This window comes from Ptiloglossa arizonensis, chromosome 6 (assembly GCF_051014685.1).
Source record: "Ptiloglossa arizonensis isolate GNS036 chromosome 6, iyPtiAriz1_principal, whole genome shotgun sequence".
NCBI classification, from domain to species: Eukaryota; Metazoa; Arthropoda; class Insecta; order Hymenoptera; family Colletidae; genus Ptiloglossa; species Ptiloglossa arizonensis.
The window spans coordinates 23573307-23594685 of NC_135053.1; the positions used below are offsets into that span (position 1 = coordinate 23573307).

General features: G+C 28.3%; 2 protein-coding genes across 13 annotated transcripts; one reads left to right on the forward strand and one right to left on the reverse strand.

Annotated features, from left to right (window-relative positions):
- Positions 1-79: 79 nt before the first annotated feature.
- Gatb (glutamyl-tRNA(Gln) amidotransferase subunit B, mitochondrial) lies at positions 80-3678 on the forward strand. Of its 2 annotated transcripts, XM_076313786.1 has the most exons (11): positions 80-448; positions 655-782; positions 860-1007; positions 1071-1184; positions 1294-1466; positions 1589-1737; positions 2252-2487; positions 2572-2757; positions 2840-2976; positions 3043-3166; positions 3248-3678. In XM_076313786.1, exons 2-11 carry the CDS (start codon positions 691-693, stop codon positions 3464-3466), a joined length of 1578 nt encoding a protein of 525 aa, XP_076169901.1. In that variant the 5' UTR covers positions 80-448; positions 655-690; the 3' UTR covers positions 3467-3678. The 2 variants fall into 2 exon arrangements, with proteins under 2 accessions (XP_076169901.1, XP_076169902.1); XM_076313787.1 differs by lacking the exons at positions 80-448; positions 655-782 and having other exon boundaries at positions 872-1014; positions 3248-3674.
- Positions 3530-20100, reverse strand: Mbs (Myosin binding subunit). Of its 11 annotated transcripts, XR_012992378.1 has the most exons (23): positions 19477-20100; positions 16712-16842; positions 16464-16582; positions 16206-16365; positions 15963-16107; positions 15766-15896; positions 15545-15690; positions 14863-15003; positions 14529-14611; positions 14328-14454; positions 14133-14241; positions 13748-13882; positions 13168-13353; positions 12685-12813; positions 11708-11891; positions 11317-11466; positions 10895-11093; positions 10697-10806; positions 10444-10515; positions 7959-8282; positions 7250-7345; positions 4983-5564; positions 3530-4889 (listed from the first exon to the last, which is right to left on the reverse strand). XR_012992378.1 is itself a non-coding variant. In XM_076313774.1 (22 exons), exons 1-21 carry the CDS (start codon positions 19723-19725, stop codon positions 7250-7252), a joined length of 3105 nt encoding a protein of 1034 aa, XP_076169889.1. In that variant the 5' UTR covers positions 19726-20100; the 3' UTR covers positions 3530-5564. The 11 variants fall into 11 exon arrangements, 10 of the variants coding, with proteins under 10 accessions (XP_076169889.1, XP_076169887.1, XP_076169895.1 ...); XM_076313774.1 differs by having other exon boundaries at positions 3530-5564; positions 14550-14611; XM_076313772.1 differs by having other exon boundaries at positions 3530-5564.
- Positions 20101-21379: the final 1279 nt, after the last annotated feature.

Sequence of the window (21379 nt, forward strand, 5' to 3'; positions counted from 1 at the left end):
AAACTAAGAATACTTTCGAAGTTACAATTACAGTTAGCTTAACAACGTTAAAAAACTTTTCGAGTTACATTTATGCTATAATATGTATCATATATTCTAATAAAAGAATGCTTGGAATTTTAATATCCTTTTATTTGTATAATAATTTGGAATTATATAAAGCGCAAAATGTAAAGAAAGAAACAAAGGAAGCTGTTTACGATACTAAAATACCGATACTATAAAATTAGCCATATCTGTGTAATAGTATTAACTTGGTTGCGCTGCCGCTTCCCAGTGTGGCTCAGGTTAAATGTTATTAATTTATATTAACAATTTCCCTTTTTTTCATTACAGGATACAACATTAGAATTAATGGTTAGAATTAAAAAATTAAAGGTTAGAATTAATTTTTGTGTATTAGCACGCCGATGCTGAAGCTACGTTTTTCGTTATCGACAATTTTTCGGTAATTGTTCTACAGCACTCTACATACATAGCAAACATTCACTCAGAAATAAAAGAAATTTCCAATAAAGAAATCATTTTTCGTTCTTTTATTATTAATATTACAGATCATTGTGAACAAACATTAATATCAATGTATTACTTCGATAATATAATTATTTTTTATAAATAATTATTTAAGCGTGAATGTAATATTTTTGATTATAGAAAGCTCCATTGTTTTATGTAAATTAAAAAACAAAAATGTTATTATGTAAGAATGGACGTATTTTTATGAAAAAATATTGTAACAATATATATGAAAGATGTCATTTACGATATTCTTCTACAAATTTGTAAGTATATTAACAAATTATGAATGTTATTTATTGAAATTTAATATATAAACTAATAATATAATGTTTTTATGAAGGTCAGAATGGAAATCTACAATCGGTCTAGAAATTCATGCTCAAATTGCAACAAAATCAAAACTATTTTCTGGAGCTTCTACAAACTACAATAGTCCAATTAATTCTTGTATTTCATTGTTTGATTGTGCAATACCTGGAACAATGCCAGTAAAGTGTAATAAGTCTTTTTGTAAACTAATTTAGACATTTTCTATTACATTATTATTGTAGGTGTTAAATAAAAAATGTGTAGAAGCTGGAGTATTAACCGCTTTAGCTCTGTCTTGTAATGTAAATGAAATTTCAATGTTCGAGAGGAAACACTATTTCTATTCTGATTTACCTGTAAGTATTTATTATATTTTTTGGTATGTATATATCTACACAAATAAAAGTACAGGATCATAGTTATCCAAGACTAAATTGTATTTAAGGAGGTTATTGTTTTATATAGGCAGGGTTTCAAATTACACAACACAAAAATCCTTTGGCTGTTAACGGAGAAATCACATTTATGGTATTCAATCCAGGAGTACATAAACAACCTTATTTTAAGTCATCTAAAATTAAACAAATACAGTTAGAACAAGATAGTGGAAGAACTTATCATGATGAACTTCATGGAAGGTATCAATGATTCTAAGTTTTAATTTTTAACAGTGATTAAAAATCTTTGTACTAAAGCAAAAATTTAAAACATATGTTTACATATATGTAAAAACATGTACTTTTTATTTCATTTATATTAGGAATTTAATTGATCATAATCGTGCTGGTATACCATTGATGGAATTAGTATTTGAACCAGATTTAACGAATGGGGAGGAGGCAGCAGCACTTGTAAAAGAACTCTGTTTGATTTTACAATTAATAAGTACATGTTCATGTAAAATGGAAGGTTATTTTATTTATAAAATATTTCTTTAAACTTATAGTATTGTCCCGTTATAAGTGGTCATTCATGTTTCGTTGTAAGTAGTCTCTGTATCCCTTCCACTGCTTTTGTAATTGCCGCGGCGAGTGCGACAGACTACAAGTTCCAGCCCGTGATAATTTAACAATAATTTAACTATAATAACACACATAAATACAATAATTATAATAGGTCAATTTATTAAAATTTTCTTAAATTTCAATAACCTTTCCTTTAAAGAAAACGATATTTATTTTCTAGTATCCCTGTATAATCGAAACTGTTGAAACTTGAACGACTCTTTATGATTGCCGCCGTTATGTGCCGTCTTGTTTACTAGTAGTTTGTCGTATTCGCCGCGGAAAAGAACTGCAAAATAGAGAACCGATTCGTTGTAAGTCGTGCCTCTTCCCCAAGTGGACGACCTATAACAAGACAATACTGTAATTATACAATATAAATGAATATTTGACATTAAAGTATACTTGCACATTTATAGAGGGAGCATTACGAGTTGATGCAAATGTTTCTATAAGTAGACAAAATGCACCTTTAGGCACTCGTACAGAACTAAAAAATATAGGAAGTACACGTGCAATTGTTCGCGCTATTGAATATGAAATAAAGAGACAAATTTCAATTTTAGAAACAGGAGGAAAAATTATTAACGAGACTCGTGCATGGGATTCAGTACATAAGAAGACAATTTCTATGCGTGAAAAAGAAGACAACCATGTAATGTATTTAATTTTTCTAATTATTTTTTATATAGATAGAGATGTATTTATTAGTTTTAAAAGGAATGATGAATGATTTTAGGATTATCGTTTTATGCCCGAGCCGAATTTACCACTTTTACGTTTATATATTGATGAAGGTACACAAAATAAATATAATTTGATTGATGTTTTGTCTTTAAAGAAGCGTTTACCTGAACTGCCAGAACAAATAAGACAGAAAATGATAGATCTTAGCATTACACCTCATTTGATCATAGCAATAATGGTAAATTTAAATAATAATGAATAAGCATGAAGAAGCATAAAGAAATAATTGTATATTAATATTTTTTTCTTTTATATGGTAGGATAATTTAGAATTATTACAAATATTTTTTAATATGGTAAGAAATGGTAAAGATCGTAAGCCTCTCTTGGTAGCACAGCTTTTGATTACCCAAATTTCAGCTTTTCTACAATCCAATAACTTGGAACTTTCATTTTGGTAAGATTTTCATAATATGACATAAAAAATAAAACTAAAATATGAAGTTCATCTGTGAAATTTCAGTCAAAATAATCTACATTATATTGGAGAATTGATCGATTTATTGCAAGCTAAAACAATAAATTATACGATATTAAGAAAGATATTAGATAAAAGGCTTAGTGAACCAGAAAAAATGGCAATACAGGTAAAAATATCTATTATAAAATAAAATTATAAAAAATTTTGTGAACAGTAATGAATTCCGATTATATTCTATTGTTTATAGATTGTTGAAGAAAATAATTGGTTTTGCATATCAAATGAAGAACAATTGGAAAAAATATGTTTAGAAATAATTGAGAAAAATCCTAAAGTCGCTAAAAAATATAAGAGTACAAAAAAGGTAAAAGTATTTAGAAAACTTCTACATGAAGTAGTGAAACATACAGATGAACGTGCAGACATGGTTCTAGTTTCACAAATTTTCGGAAGACTACTGAATTAATTTCGAAATATTGCAATGTTGTTTTGTAATATAATGTCTGGAGTATTTTGAATAACAAGTCTATTAATAATTGGATGCGTCTATTTTTTACCATATTTACACATCTCCACATTTAAAATATCATATAAAACATGTAATCCATTTTTCTAGCATTTACCTTTATAAATTGTAATTATACAAAATCAAATGAGAAATAAATATTTGTAGTTTAACAAATTGGAGACTAGAGTAATCTCAGTCTCCTCTTCAAAATTTAGTCTAAACCAGCACAAGTTGTTATTTTTAACGGTGTTAATTATATTATAAAATATTTCACAAAAACATCAGACCATATTCAATGACTCTTTCATCTACATAATACCTGAGGGTGGGACATGTTTATTAAAGTTGTACAAAATATGATAACAGGAACAATCTTTATCGTATCAATGAAGTACTGTTAAAGACTCGCTTGTTTCATATTATCTTATTTCACTCCATAAGAAACATTAAACGTAATTTTGTCGATATTGTCGTCAAGTTGCATAAACATGAAAATGCATACTTGGCAAAAATTTACAAGTAATTGTGATTATGATTGCTTAAGAGTTACTCACAATGTTATAAATAATGTATACTCTTACACATTACATATATAGGTATCATGGGAGTTATATTTACAAAGATGTTTTAAAAATCGTTGTTAAGCATATAAATATTTGACAAAGATTGAACTGCTTATCACAAATTGTACGAAATTCTTTTTATATTTATACAATAACGAGTATTGTATACTGTGATGCTAGTTTCATCTAAACATTCTTCAAATACAGTAAGCACATAGATATTGCTATTATACAATACAATGAAAGTATCTATATACTAAACAGTTACACAAAATCATTATTCTGTAACAAACATCGTTATGAAATAATTATTTCAACTTATCTTTTTACAATTCTTTACAACAACATCGTTAAAAAACACGTCACTTATACGTTGTCATTTGTTCCTTTCTTCATTACCTATAAATTTGTAATTTTTATCAAAACTAAAACTTCATTAGAAATATTGCTATCTAAAAAGTAAGAAACATTTTTTTTCAATCCAATACATTAAATCAGTTGTTAAAATTAATAACACAGTTTCCATTGCATAGTTGATACCAGTTATTAGAAACTACATTAGCTTAAGCGCCTTCACATGTATTAAAAGTTTTCAATCGTTTGAATTATGCTTTGTCAACAACAAATTGCAAAACAATATTAAAATACACATTGTTTCATAGAAGAATTTTTACTTTACTGCAAAAATGCCAATGACGGAAGGATTATAAATTGCAGTCTTCCAGGAAAGGCCACTTGAATAGCATGAAAGTCATCCTCTTAATTCACTCCTTTTTATTGTTCTATGTAATCTTGTAATACGTTACGAATGCTTTCGCCTGCATTACAATTATGGAAACAAGTTTATACAATAAATTTGATATATATTTCCAATGTGTGTTTTTCATAAGTAAAAAATTTTTCTTATTTACCTCTAAAATGCCACATTATCATTTTATCTATTACATATTTACAAAATGTCCTTACAAAGAGTCAACATTAATAATGCGATTTCTTTAAAAAAAATTGTCATAAAGAACATTTGTTTTTCTTTCATCAATTTGAACGAAGTACATTTTGCTTCATAAAGTGTCGGCTCTAAAATGAACCACAAAATTTATCTTCGACAGGAAGAGTTAAATGTGAGAAAGTAAAAATTCTAGGTCCTTTATGGTCAATTATTCACAATTTTAGGAATAGGAGCAATGTCTCTTTTCGCTCTTGGCACAGCCACGCGAGTAATTTGCTTGATAATAAATTAAATTACTAGCATAAGAATAAATTCATCAATAATGTGATGGTGTAATATACATTGCAAGAATACTAGCAATAATGATCATGATACTTTGTAGCTAAAACAATTCATTCAATGCAATTGTAATGCAACATAAGAAACGCTATGCAGCCATTTTTTATGACCATCGAAGTTATTTGGATAATTTGCTGATTACTCTGATCAAGGCACCATTTTCATCTTTTAGCCTCTGGTTTTCGCATTTTAATTGGTCCATCACCTAGAAAAAAAATATATAAACTACGTTACGTCATTTGTAAATATACTTTTTACAAACCAATTTACAAAGGCAATACCATTATAGAATGGATGAAATACTCACAAAATTAAGGGAAAAAAAAAACAAAGTAAAAAGAAAAAGGGAATACAAGCAAGTATTGTTGCAACTAAAGCCTATAAAATTAAAGCATTGTAACAATTAAATGCATTAAATTAAAGGAGCAATGCATGTAATAAAGTGTAACAAGCAGGTGTAATTTCAATGGTGTACAGAAATCTTATAAGTACAAAAAGGGATAGTTAAATTAAAATATTCGAATATGTTTCACTATTTCGTAAAACCTTTCTTTAGAATTTAAAATGCACTTACGTATCCAATAGTATGTTACGTTCGTTTTTCGTACTTAATTATATACATGAATAAAATGTTGTACAGTGAAAAACCAAAATACTTTATAGATAACAATCAATTTCTAATATACACCCCAATATTTGTGTTTCAGCTGTGATATATCATCTGTTTTCTTTTCCAATATACTTTTCTATAACATCTTTAGGTCACAGTACATCCTTATATAGCACAATAAATTTACACAATAAATTTATTACAATGCATAAATACACAATAGTGTAATCTACAATTGATGTAATGTATGAATATTTTTAGCATATCCAACAAAATATTTTGTTGCAAAACTAATATGATGCATTAAATAAGATATGATGCAAATTGTATGAATTGGGCATTAAGAAATGAATGTCAGATAATCCATAGTGCAATAAAAAAACAATTTTACATTGAACATGCTTTTTTAGGAAAAGGGTACAAATCTATTCTAATTTTTAAATATTCTTTTTAAGTACATTCTTCTAAATAGATTAATACTATCATCTGAAGAATTTCGAAGTACGTCCAGAACAGAAATTATCTATGAATTATTTAAAACAAATAATTTATTTTTAATATCATTTTTATTATTATTCTGTAATGGTCTAAATTATAAAGTAATATTAAATAAAAATTGCAATCCAATATATGTAAATGTTTATCAAATTTTAAACGAGTTTTGAACTTAAAGTTCTTTGTCGTTAAAAGTACAAATTTAAGTTAAGCATTTTGTTAAAGTATTGGGTTTAAAGATAAACTGTATTATTGGAGGATAGCCAGCATTTTCTAATTTTAGAAAGGAAATAACAATTAATTAATTTGTAATACTGAATACTCTATATACATAGCTATAAATAAATGAGTTATAAGAAGAAATTTTGATCAATTTTAATAAGCAGTATTTTCAAGAAAATTAAAAATATAAATTATATACAAAAATCAATAAAAAGACATAAATTTGTAAGTTTAGTTAGTAAAATAGAAAAAAAAATGTAGTTTTAAATAATCATGGCATAATTTCCATTGGAAGACATGTTTTATGCAAGCTTTAAATTCTCGTATAATAAGCTGTTATAAATTCTTGAGATAGAATTGTTTTTTAATGTCCATAAGTACGCACAGTACATTTTGCGAAGCTGTATTGTAAGATAAGTCAGTGAGCGACATCGTTTCAAAGTTTTAATATTGCGATCAGAACGTAAAAATCGTAAGTAATCAATTAATTAATTAATTAATTAATATTGTACGTAGAGTACGATGTACACTGTTAACGCAGATGCTGTCATTATGTCCTTTACCTATTTAGTAGTATTGGTGAGTTTCGATACGACGCGGGTAAGTGCCCGATTTTCGGCTTTCAATCTCTCATTTTCAGCTTTGAGCTTTTGTAATTGCTGTAAACAGTGAAACGATTAGCCCAAGTTCGCTTGTCTTGTAAAAGCCCCACCAGACAACACTATATAATCTACGCATCATTTGTTATGCTAATAATGTAATCTTCGAGTACCGTTCAAAAGTATGGATAACGAAAACCACACGGAGTATAAATCAAAAGGAAGTACAAAGTGCCAATTAAAACCATTATATTGCATAAACAGTAAGCGTGATTATTTCAGAAAGATACTAAAAAATAAAAGCACCAAGTAATGGCAAATAAAGAAGAAAGCAATGCGTTAAAGCTGCCTATATTTTCTGTTCTTCTTTGTTTTTTTCTTTCAAATTAACCACTCCAGAAATGCTGGCACCTTCCTCTGTATTTAGCCGCAACAATCAAAACGTAATTTAAAAAAAAAAAACTGTGACGTGCATTCTAACTAAGGAGTATACAATTAAAAAATTGTATTAAATATGATAATACGTAGTAATTAAAATTAAGATAAGTTAAATAATTGTTGTATTAAAGTATGATTCCTTAATTTAATTGGGTTATATATCTCTGTAAACTTTATTTCCAGAGTAATTTATAACATAACAATGAAAAGTAAAATAAAAAATTTAGATTCTTACCTTCAATTCTTCTTCCATTTCTGATAGTTTCCTTTCCATTGCTCTCCTTTCCCTTTTCTCAGCTTCAGATAGAACTGTTTTATTTTGAGCACTTTGTGCTTTGTCCAATAAATTTCTGGCTTCCTTTAATTGTTCATCTGATCGCCTGAGTTTTTCTTTAAGCCTTTCATTCTCTGCTTGAGATTCTTCATACAATTTTTTATAATCTAATTCACCATTTTCAGATGTTGCAGATTTTATTCTAACTGACATGGGAGGTACTTCTGATGATAATGATGATACAGATCCTAGCCTGTTGGATCTTCCAGAACGATCATTTCCACTCTAGAAAACAAAAATGAACAAAGGCAATGTATAAAAACAGCGTTAAAATATTTTGATAAGATTTTATCAGTAATGACAATATAAAAAGGTATTGTTTCATATAAAATTTAAATTTGTCTTCTTACAATATATCCTTCAGAACTGGCTAAACTTTGCAGACTAGAACTTCTAGATCCAATTTGAATATCTGGTTTTGTTTTTGTCTTATTAAAACTTTCAGTTCTTTGCATTTGCAAATAATTGTTTGGATTAAAATTTAAATAACTATAACTTGTGGAAGGTGCCAAACGTAGAGAGGCAATACTTGTAGGTAGAGTTATACTTCCATATCCTGATGAAGTTCCACCATAAGTTGTGTATGGGTTTTGATAATTCAAATTGCTTGTGGAATTTGAGTAAGGAGATTTTCTAAATGACTCACTAGGCTTTGTAGTTTTGTTTAGATAATTCGGTAATCCAACAGGGTTTGTTCCATTAATGCCTAGCAGACCTGAATAGCTATTTTGATTCAAAGGAAACAATCCGGTAATACTTCGTGATCTGTTTCCGAAAATTGAATTTCCGTTTGCTGATGCTTGAGCTCTTAATCCTGCAGCTGTTGTTGGTTTTCCTTGAGATCTTTTTCTATATGATGACATTGTTTACTAGACTGATGAAATTATTTTGGAAATTTGATCAAAACGAACACGTTTTATTGAAATTGGCACTATATTTTTACATATTATATTTCTAAAAGTAAAAGATTTGAAATTATTTTATCACTCTGTCGCGATATACACGGATTTGGACGATCTAGTTCTAATGACAGTAAGTATTTGACTGACGTAGACTGGGTGGTGGAACTTAAGACATCAGCCAGTTTACTCCAAAGCATCGGTTTGGTATACTATTTATAGATCACATGCACAAACTTACACTAATATCAAGGTTGTGTGTTTTAGAATAAATATATTTGAAGCTTCACTTTTAACACATTTTCTATGTTCATCTAATATTACAAAATATATAAATTTATTGTGCAAGTTGTGTAATATCAATTAATATATCGAAATACATTAATAAAAATATTTTATATAAGTAACAATGTTTTATTATATTTAAATTTTTATATTAGATGTATATATTTATATAATAATAATAAAAAAGGAATCATTAATTAAAGCAAATAAAATAATTATTAACTACAATATTCTTGTAATATTTATATTTTATGCATTATGCAATAAATATTATTTTCATGTTTTATTTATTATATTTGTTGACTTTTTTCTATATATTCAAATGTCTTTAATACCATGATGCAAATAATAAATAAATACCTTCCATGCTACTCTAAATGTCAAAGAGTCACATCGTTCCAAATGTCGATTGAATATTTTTAGCTACTGCCAGGCCACGTTCATGATCAATTTTTTTACTTTTGTATTTTGTTTCATTTCTTTGAATCAGTCTTTAAATAACAATCTTATTTAAACATTTTATTACTACTATTTACTTTTTTTATGTATTACATCAAATTTGCAGGTGCTTTTAAAGAATTAGTTTTTTTACTGATTTAATAGTTTAATTTAATTTTTAAATACTCTAAAAAAGTAATATTTATCATACTCGTAATTTATAAAAGATAAATAACAATGAAAAGTATAAACTGATAAAACAGGAGTATTTAATTTATGAAATATACATTTCAATCATGATATAAATATTAAGTTAAAGATTTAATGAAACTGTAGTATTATAGAGTACTTTTATGTGTACATTTGGTTTTAACATATGATCTGATGGGATATAGGAGGATAAGAAATGGAAAACTATTTTTAACAAAGCATGCACGAATAGAGGTTAATCTTCCCAGAGACTAGCCCAAAAATAACACAAAGCTTCTGTGGTTCACTAAATTGCGTTCATATTATTATAGTTACATATTATTACGAACATGTATTCAAATTAGTTTTGATAAACAATTTTTTTATAAAAATATGTGATGAAAGAGTGAAATACTTTTAAAATTATTATAAAAGAAATAACCACACAGTGAAAGTACTGATTTTTAATTTATAATTATTAATTTCATTTTCTTTTTATGCATATTTAATATTTTATATATTACAAAGATTACATACAATCATTAGAAATAATTAAGCAAAATTAAATTACTTACCTCATTGTGGTTGATTTTGGAGTCATCACAATCACCACCGGCAGTTAAGTCTTGCTTTTCAGGGTCAATTTCCTGTAAAGTATTCAGTTATAGTTATTATGAGTATATAATTTCTGGAAAGTTAGGATGCAATTTCAAAAATTCTACCGAAAAATTGAATTTGAACATATAATTTATCGATTGTCTTTGTAAATAAAATTTATGAAGTGAATTTTAATTATATTAATTTACTTAAAAAATAATTACTACTAACGTCCATATCAACGTGAACAACGCCTGTTGATCTTCTTTTAGGCCTTCGCCTCCTTTGTATAACAGCCTGTGTAGCTTGTGCATTTCTACTGTCATTCTCCTTATCTTGTTCTAAGACAGATAAGCAAATACAAAATAAAAAATATATCTATAAATTCCAGTTAAATAAAAGATTTCAATAACGTAGTATATTATATACCTTTATCTTCAGGTTGTTTTAATGATCGTCTAAGTGGTAATGTTACAGTTGTTTCTGCACTGCTTGTTGCAATAGTTTCAACCGGAGCTGATGATGGTCTAGGTACACTTGTGCCTGCAGAAGGTCTTCTCATATATGCTGTTGTAGTATCCGGGTTGATGAGTGATGGGGTTTTGTTATTAGCATCTTCTAACTGAAACTAAACAGTAAAATTCCTTTTTAAATTTTCTCTTACAAATATATTATTCATAGGGTTGTCTAAAGCTTAAAATAATACATTAGATATATTAATATTTTATTACGAACATTTTACATGCCTTACCATAAAAAGAATGCAAAATATAATTTTGAATAACATAAAATTATAATTAAAATATAGTGCATAACTACATGTATATATGGAAATGATACAAAACACAAACCTTGCTTCCATTATCTACTTTCAACCTCCAAGAAGGCCGCCTCTCAGGCAAATTAAGTTCTTCAGAGGGTTTATTTGCAGTCACAGTAGTAGGAGTTGCTGTTGTTATTGTAGCTGTAATCGAGGCTGTATTGCTGGTAGTGGTTGTAGGCTGGGTTATTTAAAAAAAATTATGAATAAATATTTATAAAGCCTTTGTTACTATTATTAAAAAGCTTCAGTATTTTACAAATATTGCTGATATAAAAATTAAAACATACATAATTATAGCTTGTATATTATAATTATATTTTTGGTTAAAAAGTTGTAATTATTTAAATAGATTTTAAATTTAACGATTATGCAGTTATTACATATTGAAAGTAAAAAGAAATCGTATAAAAAAACTTTACCTGTGTAGAAGATACTGTAGAAGGAATCTCATTGTTCTGTTGCTTTTTTTTAACCAATTGTTCTGCACTTTTGATTTCATCTAAAGTCACACCTTGAGTTGAGCGTCGGGTTTCTCTTACTCTCTTTGCATGTGCTTTTCTTTGTGTCTCACTTTCCTCATCACGAACAGGAGGGACGAAAGATCTAAACAAAAATTACATACATGATATTAAATGTAGAAATCTACAATACTATTTATATAATACATGTGAAAGTTTTTTGTGAAATATAACAAAACTTGAAAAAGCATTAAACATTATCATAAACACAATCCATAAGCAGTGTTTACAAATATCACATAAAACAATTATGCCTGTAACTTACAATAAAATGAATGATTTTGTTATGTTTTGATTCACTCACTCTTAAATATTATTATTATAACCATAGGATAATATTCAGAAATAAAAATACTATTTAAACCTTTAATAAATACATACATATATAGATAAAATATGTTTTGTAATATTCAAAACATGTAGAAACACTTCACGTTTTTGTAAAATTAAAGAATGACTTACAAATATGCACATATGAGTATTATTTCAATCTTATTTTGTTATCTACGACAATTCTGTTCATTTGGAAGTACCATACGTTTTGTGTTAACACCAGGAAGTTTGCTGGAGAAGGTTTCAGAAAAAATCTGTATTGCGAACGTGAAACTACTTAATTGGTTGAAAAAAATTAAATTGTATATTTCAGTAGCAGCGTTTTTGGACTAGAGATATTATTTTTACTAGCAAAGACAAGGCAGTGGTTATTGGGGCAAGTAATATTTGAGGATAAATATATGCAACTGAAATAAACAATCACACTGCAAAGCAACTTTCCATGCCACTGCCAATAACTTAATATTGTGTATATAAAATATCATAGAATATGCAAAATCACACGTTTCAAGAGAATCTTCCCAGGTCAAGCATTAAGTACCCACTTGAAGAAATTCTTGAAGATATTTCCTGGACTTAGCTTGCTCCCTCCTGGTGTAGTGGGAGTTCCAGGAACTGCTACTGAATTGTTTGCACTCGATAGAACTGTGGTTGTAGCTTCCACTGGTTGAACACTACCCAGTCATATTAACAACATCGCACGATGCAAATATGAATATATAAGCTTCAATTTTAAAAGCATTCTAACATATGCTAAATTATGATCTTTAAATAAAATTTTTTAAAGATCAATAATATCTTTTAATTAATTAAACCTTAAGGACCTACAAATATATTTTCTTGTGTTTCTCAAGTTTTTATATTATCTTTTCAATTATACGATTTGTTATTGAAATTCATATTTACAAAAAACGTTTATACTGTATTTAATAAAAGTAGAACAACACCACAAACACCTCAATTTATTATATTTTTAAATTAAATTAGTTAAGAACAAAGTTTTCTTTTTCTGTTCTTTTAATATTTACCTGCGAACTTGATTGGCTGGAATAGGACTTGTTGTTGTAGTTGTTGTAGTGGCAGTTGTAGTAGCTGTAGCTGTAGTAGTTGGCAGTGTGCTTGACACTATTGTTTTAGATGTAGATGTTGGTGAAAGTGTATTGCTTCCCTGTGGCAGTCTTGATAGTTCCAAGTTTAATTTTGCTTCTTTTCTTCTAAAGTCGAAACAGTGTAGTAGTTACATCACACAGAAGTACAAAGAGATTTCGTTTTAATCAATTGAATTTCATAAAATCAATCAATTCCAATATTAAATGGTTTCAAAAATAAAACGTGTGAAATCGACATTTGATGTTTTGATGTACATAGAAGGTTGTGATTTTATTTAAGCCAAGCAAAAGCAAGGAACAAGGAAGGCTTATTTGATAAATTAATGATCACAAGTATAAATGAATGGTTCATACGCACACACAAAAATATAATGAAGCTTTGATACAGTATTTAGTAAAATTTTAGTGCATAGCTTCTTTTACAATACTTATGTAAAATTACTAGTAAAATAATTCACATTGAAAGCATTAATATATATCACGTATGAAACGTGCGCACCTGTGGGTTTCGCGTAGAGATGCAGAGCGAGTCGTAGTATTGGTGTGAGTAGGAGTAGCTGCGTTGCAGCAATGGAGAGTAGGGCAGGAAAGCGCCTTGATGCGAGCTCGTAATGCCAAGTACTGCTCATAGAACCTGCATAACATGCATCATGCCATGCATACAACTACACTAATTTTCTATATGCATGAAAGCTTGGAAATCTACTACATTAAATTTTATATGTGAACACGTAATTATTTGAGTGCGCACATTTTGTCGTGATAGAATAGAAATTGTAGTGTAAATATTATAGAAAAGTTAACGAAATTCATACACTGCAGTAAATACAACTGCAAAACTTTAATACTACAAACATTATGGGTTAAACATTTTTTTAACTCACTTTTCATCTGTTTCAAAACTATGCGTTCTAGTTAATACCACATCAGGTTCTGTATTTAATTTGTTTGACATGGTTGGTGACTTAATATTTTTGTCCTTTTCTTCATGCCCTAAATACACATAAGAGAAGGAAAAAGTTAATATTCATGTGTATTTACGTATAATATATACGATATACATCGGGTAAATAACTCACTCGTAGATAAAGAGTTTGTTGCTTCTGTATTTTGAATCCTATTTTTAAAAGAGCCTGAACGTCGCCAAGATGGTACAACTCCTTCTTCGTTACTATCAGTCTGTTGCTTTGGAGGCATCACTGGAGCCTAAAGAAATAAACGAAATTGTAAGAGATTATTCTACATTGAAATGTATCAGTGTGTATTTACAAAAATATTACCTGATTAGGAACTTTACTAACATCAGTAGGAGATGATGAATTAAGCGGAGTTGTTTCTTCTCTATTTGCTCTATTTTTCTTTTCTGTAAAATTAAAATGAAATTAATGAATTTTATAATAATTTTGTTCTGAAACTTCTTTCTAGAAAAGAAGAAAATCAATCGATAATGTATCCATTCATTTAATGGAAAAATTCTTTTTAGTGATTAAACTTTCAAAATAATATTTTTATTCTATTATGCAAAAGAATTCAAAGAAAGCAGATGTATTTTATAATACATGCAATGAAGTTTAATTTTAATAATAGAAAAACAGTCTTACAGATAAAACTCACCATCATCTGTAAGACATGGAGAGTGGTTTGATTCGTTAGACTTATCAGATTGATTGGAGTAAGTGGAAGAATGTGATTCTGAGCTAGTCTCAGATTCACCTTCACCATCACTCTCTTCCATATCTGTTTCACGTGTCGCTTCTGTCCATGCAGCATTGTTACAAGAAATACAAATTACTGTTAAGGTAAGTAAAATAGTCTTGCAAAACTGAACAGTGGGTAATATATTTTTTATAAGAAAATATTCCTACCTTGATTAGCATTTCCCAATCATTCATAGATACATTTAGGTAAATATAAGGATATTTTTAGAAACAAAACGTATTTAAAATAAATATAATAATAATAAACAGATATTAAATAAACAAAACAGATGATTGAGAAATACTAGTATATATCATTGCTCTCTTTTTATCCACAAAGTGTTCTACCAGTATTACTTAAAAACTAATTAAGTGTCAATTAAAAAACTACTATTCTGAACTTCTATATTATACAGAATTTTTTAGAATATATGATACATTTTTCATATAGTAATACTTATAGAACATTCTGTACATCTAAGCTTAGAAATTCATCACCATTCAGTATTATTATAATATTAAATAATTCATCAAAATGTTTAAATGTAGACATGCAAATTAGCAAACACGTTAATAAATAAGGTAAATTAAAAACATACCAACATCACTGTTTGTTCCTGTACTAGAGTCTTCTTTATCAGACTGTATCTCTAATTCGACCTTTTTAACTTTATTTGGTGTTTCTTCTTCAAAGGTTTCCACAGATTCTTGCATAGCTATAGTATTTTCATTACTTGTTGATACACTGCAATATAATATGTAATACAATAAATAAAATATATTTCCTACAAAAAATCATTAAATATTTATTTTTACAAACCGTTTCTTTGGTATAGTCGGCTGCTTTTTGTTAATAATTTGAGGATGATCTTTCATTAAGATTTGTTTTTCTTTTAGTTTCTCCAAGGCTAGTAATATATCTGTGTCAGCAATATCAAATGCAGTTTGATCCTGTTAATATAAAATTATGAGAGAAAATTTTTTTTTGTTTAAAATATAAAACAATTTTAGTCTTACAGCATAGTTTTTAATGTCCATATTACAGAAATTTTCTACTAAAAGTTCACTAGCTTGTAATTGACCCCAATGTGCTGCAGCATGCAAAGGTGTCCAACCATCAAAATCCTGAGCATTAACATCACATTTAGCTTGTAATAAAATGCTGAAATAAACAAATCTCAGATGTAGTAAATAGTAGATTACATACTACACTAAATATTGTTTTTCTAATTCGCATTAATAAAGCTTAGACGATCTTACTTCATAACTTTAATATAGCCTTTAGCAGCTGCAACATGTAGTGCAGTAGCTCCTGATTTGGGGTGAATTGAGTCTTTGCCTGCTGCTCCTGATCGCCATGATCTAGCATGATTTAACATTGACCTCTCTTCTTCACTTCTGGCTTGGTCACAGTCTATTCCTATGGACCATATTTCAATTACAAAATGTACTCTTTGTTTTTTAGTAACTAAATATTGTTGTTATGTATTTTTATAGAAAATAATGATAAATACAAACCTGCTTTATTTATATGTTGTTGTAGCATATCTTCCATCTCATTACTTTCTGCAATATCAAGAGCCAATTCACCATCGTTGTTAACTGCTGCCAAATTACATCCTTTTTCTATTAAATATCTATAAATGGAATTCTTTCATTTAAACAGCATTTCTGAAGCTTAATAAGCATTATGTTTGATACTAGTTAATATGCATAAATAAGCATTTTTGAAATATATAGAATAATAAAATAAAAATATTACTAACTTAGCAATAGATATAAACCCACAAGACGCAGTTGCATGTAGTGGTGTCCATCCTTCATTATCACCACAATTGATATCAGCACCTTTTTCTACTAAAAATTCGACCATATCCAGATCATCATTGATACATGCCTACAATTAAAACATATCATAATTCATGTTAACTATAAGACATCAAAATATTTAATAATAAAATACTTTAAAATGTAACATTTTTGTATTGATCTAAGTATACATCAGAATTTATGTTGAAAAACATATTTTAAAGATATATTCATTTTCAACAGTATTAAGAAATAAATACTTATTTGTATTTATATTACACAATTCCACTATATTAAAATGAGAAAACGTTACTAAATACTAAAAACCCTTAAAATTATATAAAATAGTATATTACATAAAACAAATGCTAATAAACACTTCAAAAATACATTGAGGTTGAATATTTTCATATGTACAGTTATAGGTTCATTACGAATAGTAAGTCATTTACTTGCTTTATACTTTTTCATATACAAATATAAATTTATACAAATGATATCTAAATAAATATGTCTTATCTAAACTAAAAAAGATCATTACATATAATAACATTTTAAGACAGAGGACACATAGAATACAGATACCACAGCCTCTGACTTCTAACAGAGAACTATAAATAGCATTTGATGCCTGATGTATTTTCACATTCTATTTTCGCAAATCCATGAAATGCCTAAACTTCCTCTTCACTTAAATAACAGTAACAAATATGATACATTCTATGTAAAATACTATGTCCATATATTTTTTTAAATAAATTATTTTTCTTATACACATAGATCTTAAGTATGTTGTAAATGATCCAGAATTATATAACTATGGAATATGCATTCATTGAACTTCTGAGCAAATAATTTTTAATTTATTATTAATATAAGTATTAATTAACAGTTGATGTAAAAGTGTATTTTCCATAAAATGCATTGTTTTAAATTGTTGTTTTATGCTTCTATTTTTGTTTCTTATTCATAAATATAGCAGTTTAATTGTTTAAGTCAAGTTTTAGTTAACAATTTGATATTTTTAACTAATTCTTTCGATTACCCTTTGTAGAAGTTCAAATATTTTTATGCTTTGAGCCACTACCAAAACAGGGATATTTTTAGCCTTATCTTAACTTCAACCTATTTTAGCAGTCTCAATAGTTAAGTATTATGCCAAAACTTACATCGTTTGTAAGAAAGTGATATATTGAACATTTAAAAGAAGGTTATTATCGTAATAAAATAAATTAAACTGCATAAAGTATGTGTTTACATTAATTAAAAATAAAATGTGATATACACATGCGTAGATAAATGAAATGCATAAACTACAAGAATTTCATTTATAATAAAATTTATATTATTAGCTAAATAAATCATTTTCTGATAGTTTTAGATCAAGCATAATAAGTTTTATATTCAATGTGTATGACATAATTATTACTAATTAAAGCAATAAATATATAAAATAGATAATATTGAAATATGCAGATCAATTTAATTATAACATAACTAATAATTTATTATTGTAAATAAAACAAATTTACATTACAACATTAAATCCATTTAAAAGGTAATATACAATTGTTACAAATGGAAATTATTTAATTTCTACTCTGTATAACAAAAGTATAGCTTGATACATATTTTTGTAGAAATAAAAGTAAAAAATATGGAGAAAACAAAGTATTACATACTTTATAAATCCTAAAACGAATTGATAGATCAGTGATCCATATTCAACCAAATAATATATGCAATAATATAAACTATTAAAAGTGTCATGAAAATCAAACAATTTTATGATAAATCAGGATTACATTTATTGTCTGTTTTATTCCACATTTCGATTTCAATATATATAAATCATCATTGAGTAAAGTCGTTTTGTCAAAAATTATCAAAAGGAATGAATGTATTGCTTGAATTATAAGAAACATTAGAAACGTGTACTTCTGTGATGGAACTGTATTACATTTTTTCTACCATTAACTATTGCAGGACACTGTTTAGTTTTTTTTTTTATCTAATCCTAAATTTAATTGTTTTATCAGTTCAAACTACTTAAAACAACATTGCTTTGGAGAAAACTGTTAAGATATTAATTGCATATAAAAAGAATATGTTATCCTGAAGTATTTAATGCATTATGAAAAGAAATGAATGTAATTGCATTCACAATTTCTATAAGTTTTGGTAGAAAAACATTTCCCGATATTTGAAAGGAATGAAAAGTCAATAAACAAAAGTCATTTCTTTAAGAATTTAATAAACAATTAATATAATTATAACAATAATATTTCATTCAATGAAAAATGTATTTTAATAGAGTAAAATAATAATTGCTAAATATTCAAGCTCTCGTATTAGTAGGGAACATTGATACGAAAAATGATAGAAATGAATTTACGATCAAATTCGAAGTTGAATGAAAATTTGACGCTAACTGTAGCGAAGGTCAGAATTGTAAACCCTGCTTGCCGTGAGCCGGTCTGTTGTCTAAAGATTTAACGTGTGCAAAAATTTTAACAATTGCACTTAAATTAGACAGCTGGAATATGTACAATGTAGTAGCCATCTTGCGATAAAAATTTTCAATCGGGAGGGAAAAACATAGAGGAAAAAACATGACTGAGGAAACTTAGTCGCGATTGTTGTGTTATGAATAGAGAAGTATATTGAAGGAATTGCGGTATATAAACAAAAGTACGAAAGAAAGAGAGAGGGAAGATCGTACCTGGTGTAACGCCGTGAGACCGTCAACATTTCCGGTGTTGATATCCGCCCCCTTTTGAAGTAAACGTACGACCTCCTCCTTGTCGCCTGCCGCGCACGCTGCCAAGAACACGCAATCCGCAGAAAACTTGATTTTACGCGCGACCTGACGTGGTTGAGCCGGTTCACGATTCGTTTCGGACTGTTCCCAGCGTTTGAGCTGTTCAGCCCTTTTAAACAGGGCCGAGCTCGAACGGCTCTCGACAGACATTGCCCGAAACACGCACGACCGCACTCGAGAACCTTATAACCACTTCGCACGGTCTCTTCTTCTCTTTCTCCTCTCCACCTCTCGCTCACTCTTCTCCGCGTTTTTGGATCTCCACTTCGCCGAGGCCACTTCACTTTTTAGTTCACTTTGCGTGATTCGACACGCTGAAACGGCCGTTTTCCGCTTCGTACCTCCATATACGACTTTACTCACGGATCGCGTGTTTTTCGTCAAAAATTATTTTACGTTAAAATTCGTTCGTCCTGACGGACTACGGAGGGAGCGGTCGGTCGCCTTCACCAGACTCGGTTACAGGGCGGCTAGATTCGCGTGCTCTTTGCTATTCTTGGCCGTCCCGTACCCGTGCGAGCTGTGTCGAAACCAACGAACAACCTGTAATGTAACCAACGTAACACGATCCTATGTCTCTAGTAATCTGCTTCAATTTTTGTATCACATGAACTTACCAATAATATTATATAAATTGTATAACAGAGATTGAATAATTTTATTTGAAATGCGAATAAAAAATTATGATTTGAAATAACGTTTAAATTATAATAATTCTTTGAAACAATTAATCTAATTATGTTTGGATTTAGTGTAAATAAGCTATGTGCTGCGATTGGGCCGAACAGGAGGGGCTATGCCACGAAACAGATGCACAGAGTTTATACAAACTATTATTTATGCATATAAATAATAATATTTAATTCATTTCAGAGGTTATAACATTTACAACAATTTTTTAATATGTTCTGTGTTAATTGTTTAAACGTTTGTTCTAGGTATATACACTTTCGTGTGTTTTGTCCAGGACCTAGTGGACCAATGAGATCACACGTAAACAAGTGAATATATAAATACTTCGTCCATTGAGAGCCTAAGAAGGTGAAACAAAATTACGTGACTATGATCGACTTTCATTGGTCCGCGGTGACAGCAGTGACTCTAGCCATGAGTATATCTAACGAAGGTTTAACGTATAGTGGGCCGAAACATTATCTTGAGAATCTGTATTCATTTTTAATGCTTACCTTCTTTTTATTATTTTATTCATAAAATAGTATACTATTATTTATATACAAAAATCCTAACTTGTATAAATTCTATTATATTTACACCAATTAAAGATACTGCCCCCTTTAGTTTTTAGATCTTGTCTGAAGTAACATGGTTTTGTTTAACCTTTCAAAGTCTCACTGGTCAAAGTATAGTTGTTCATTAAATATGATAATTAAAAATTAGAAAAACTGAGGAAATAAAATACAAAATCTGGGAATTTATATACGCTTAATAACACAGTTTAGTGCCGCCTGAGAAGAAAGTCACCAAATCTCACTACCCTTTCTTCTTCACGATACATTCCTAGTTATCACGTGGCTAAAATGCTAAATAACGTTTGTAGGCTTTATAATAGGTTATCAATACAATAAACAGATAATTATTTATTGAATACGTATTACCACACTTTAATACATTTGTATATATATGATATAAAGTTTATTTCACATATGTAAATCTGTTCATTGAATTCTATAGTAAAGTCAACACATCATAGAGCTCCATATAGTTTTTATTGTACAATAATCACCGTAACTATATTACAAATATCAGAACTTATTCAATCTTTACAATCATTCAATTCTTGAAT

What these genes read in the sequence shown, in the direction of transcription:
- Gatb (XM_076313786.1), top strand. Translation starts at nt 691, where the DNA reads ATGTTATTATGTAAGAATGGACGTATTTTTATGAAAAAATATTGTAAC. An exon ending in ATGTTCATGTAAAATGGAAG is followed by an intron (nt 1,738 to 2,251) that starts GTTATTTTATTT and finishes GCACATTTATAG; the next exon opens with AGGGAGCATTACGAGTTGAT. An exon ending in AACTTGGAACTTTCATTTTG is followed by an intron (nt 2,977 to 3,042) that starts GTAAGATTTTCA and finishes GTGAAATTTCAG; the next exon opens with TCAAAATAATCTACATTATA.
- Mbs (XM_076313772.1), bottom strand. Translation starts at nt 19,725, where the DNA reads ATGTCTGTCGAGAGCCGTTCGAGCTCGGCCCTGTTTAAAAGGGCTGAA. An exon ending in CCAGCCAATCAAGTTCGCAG is followed by an intron (nt 12,814 to 13,167) that starts GTAAATATTAAA and finishes ATGACTGGGTAG; the next exon opens with TGTTCAACCAGTGGAAGCTA. An exon ending in CCAAAATCAACCACAATGAG is followed by an intron (nt 8,283 to 10,443) that starts GTAAGTAATTTA and finishes TTTGTTTTCTAG; the next exon opens with AGTGGAAATGATCGTTCTGG.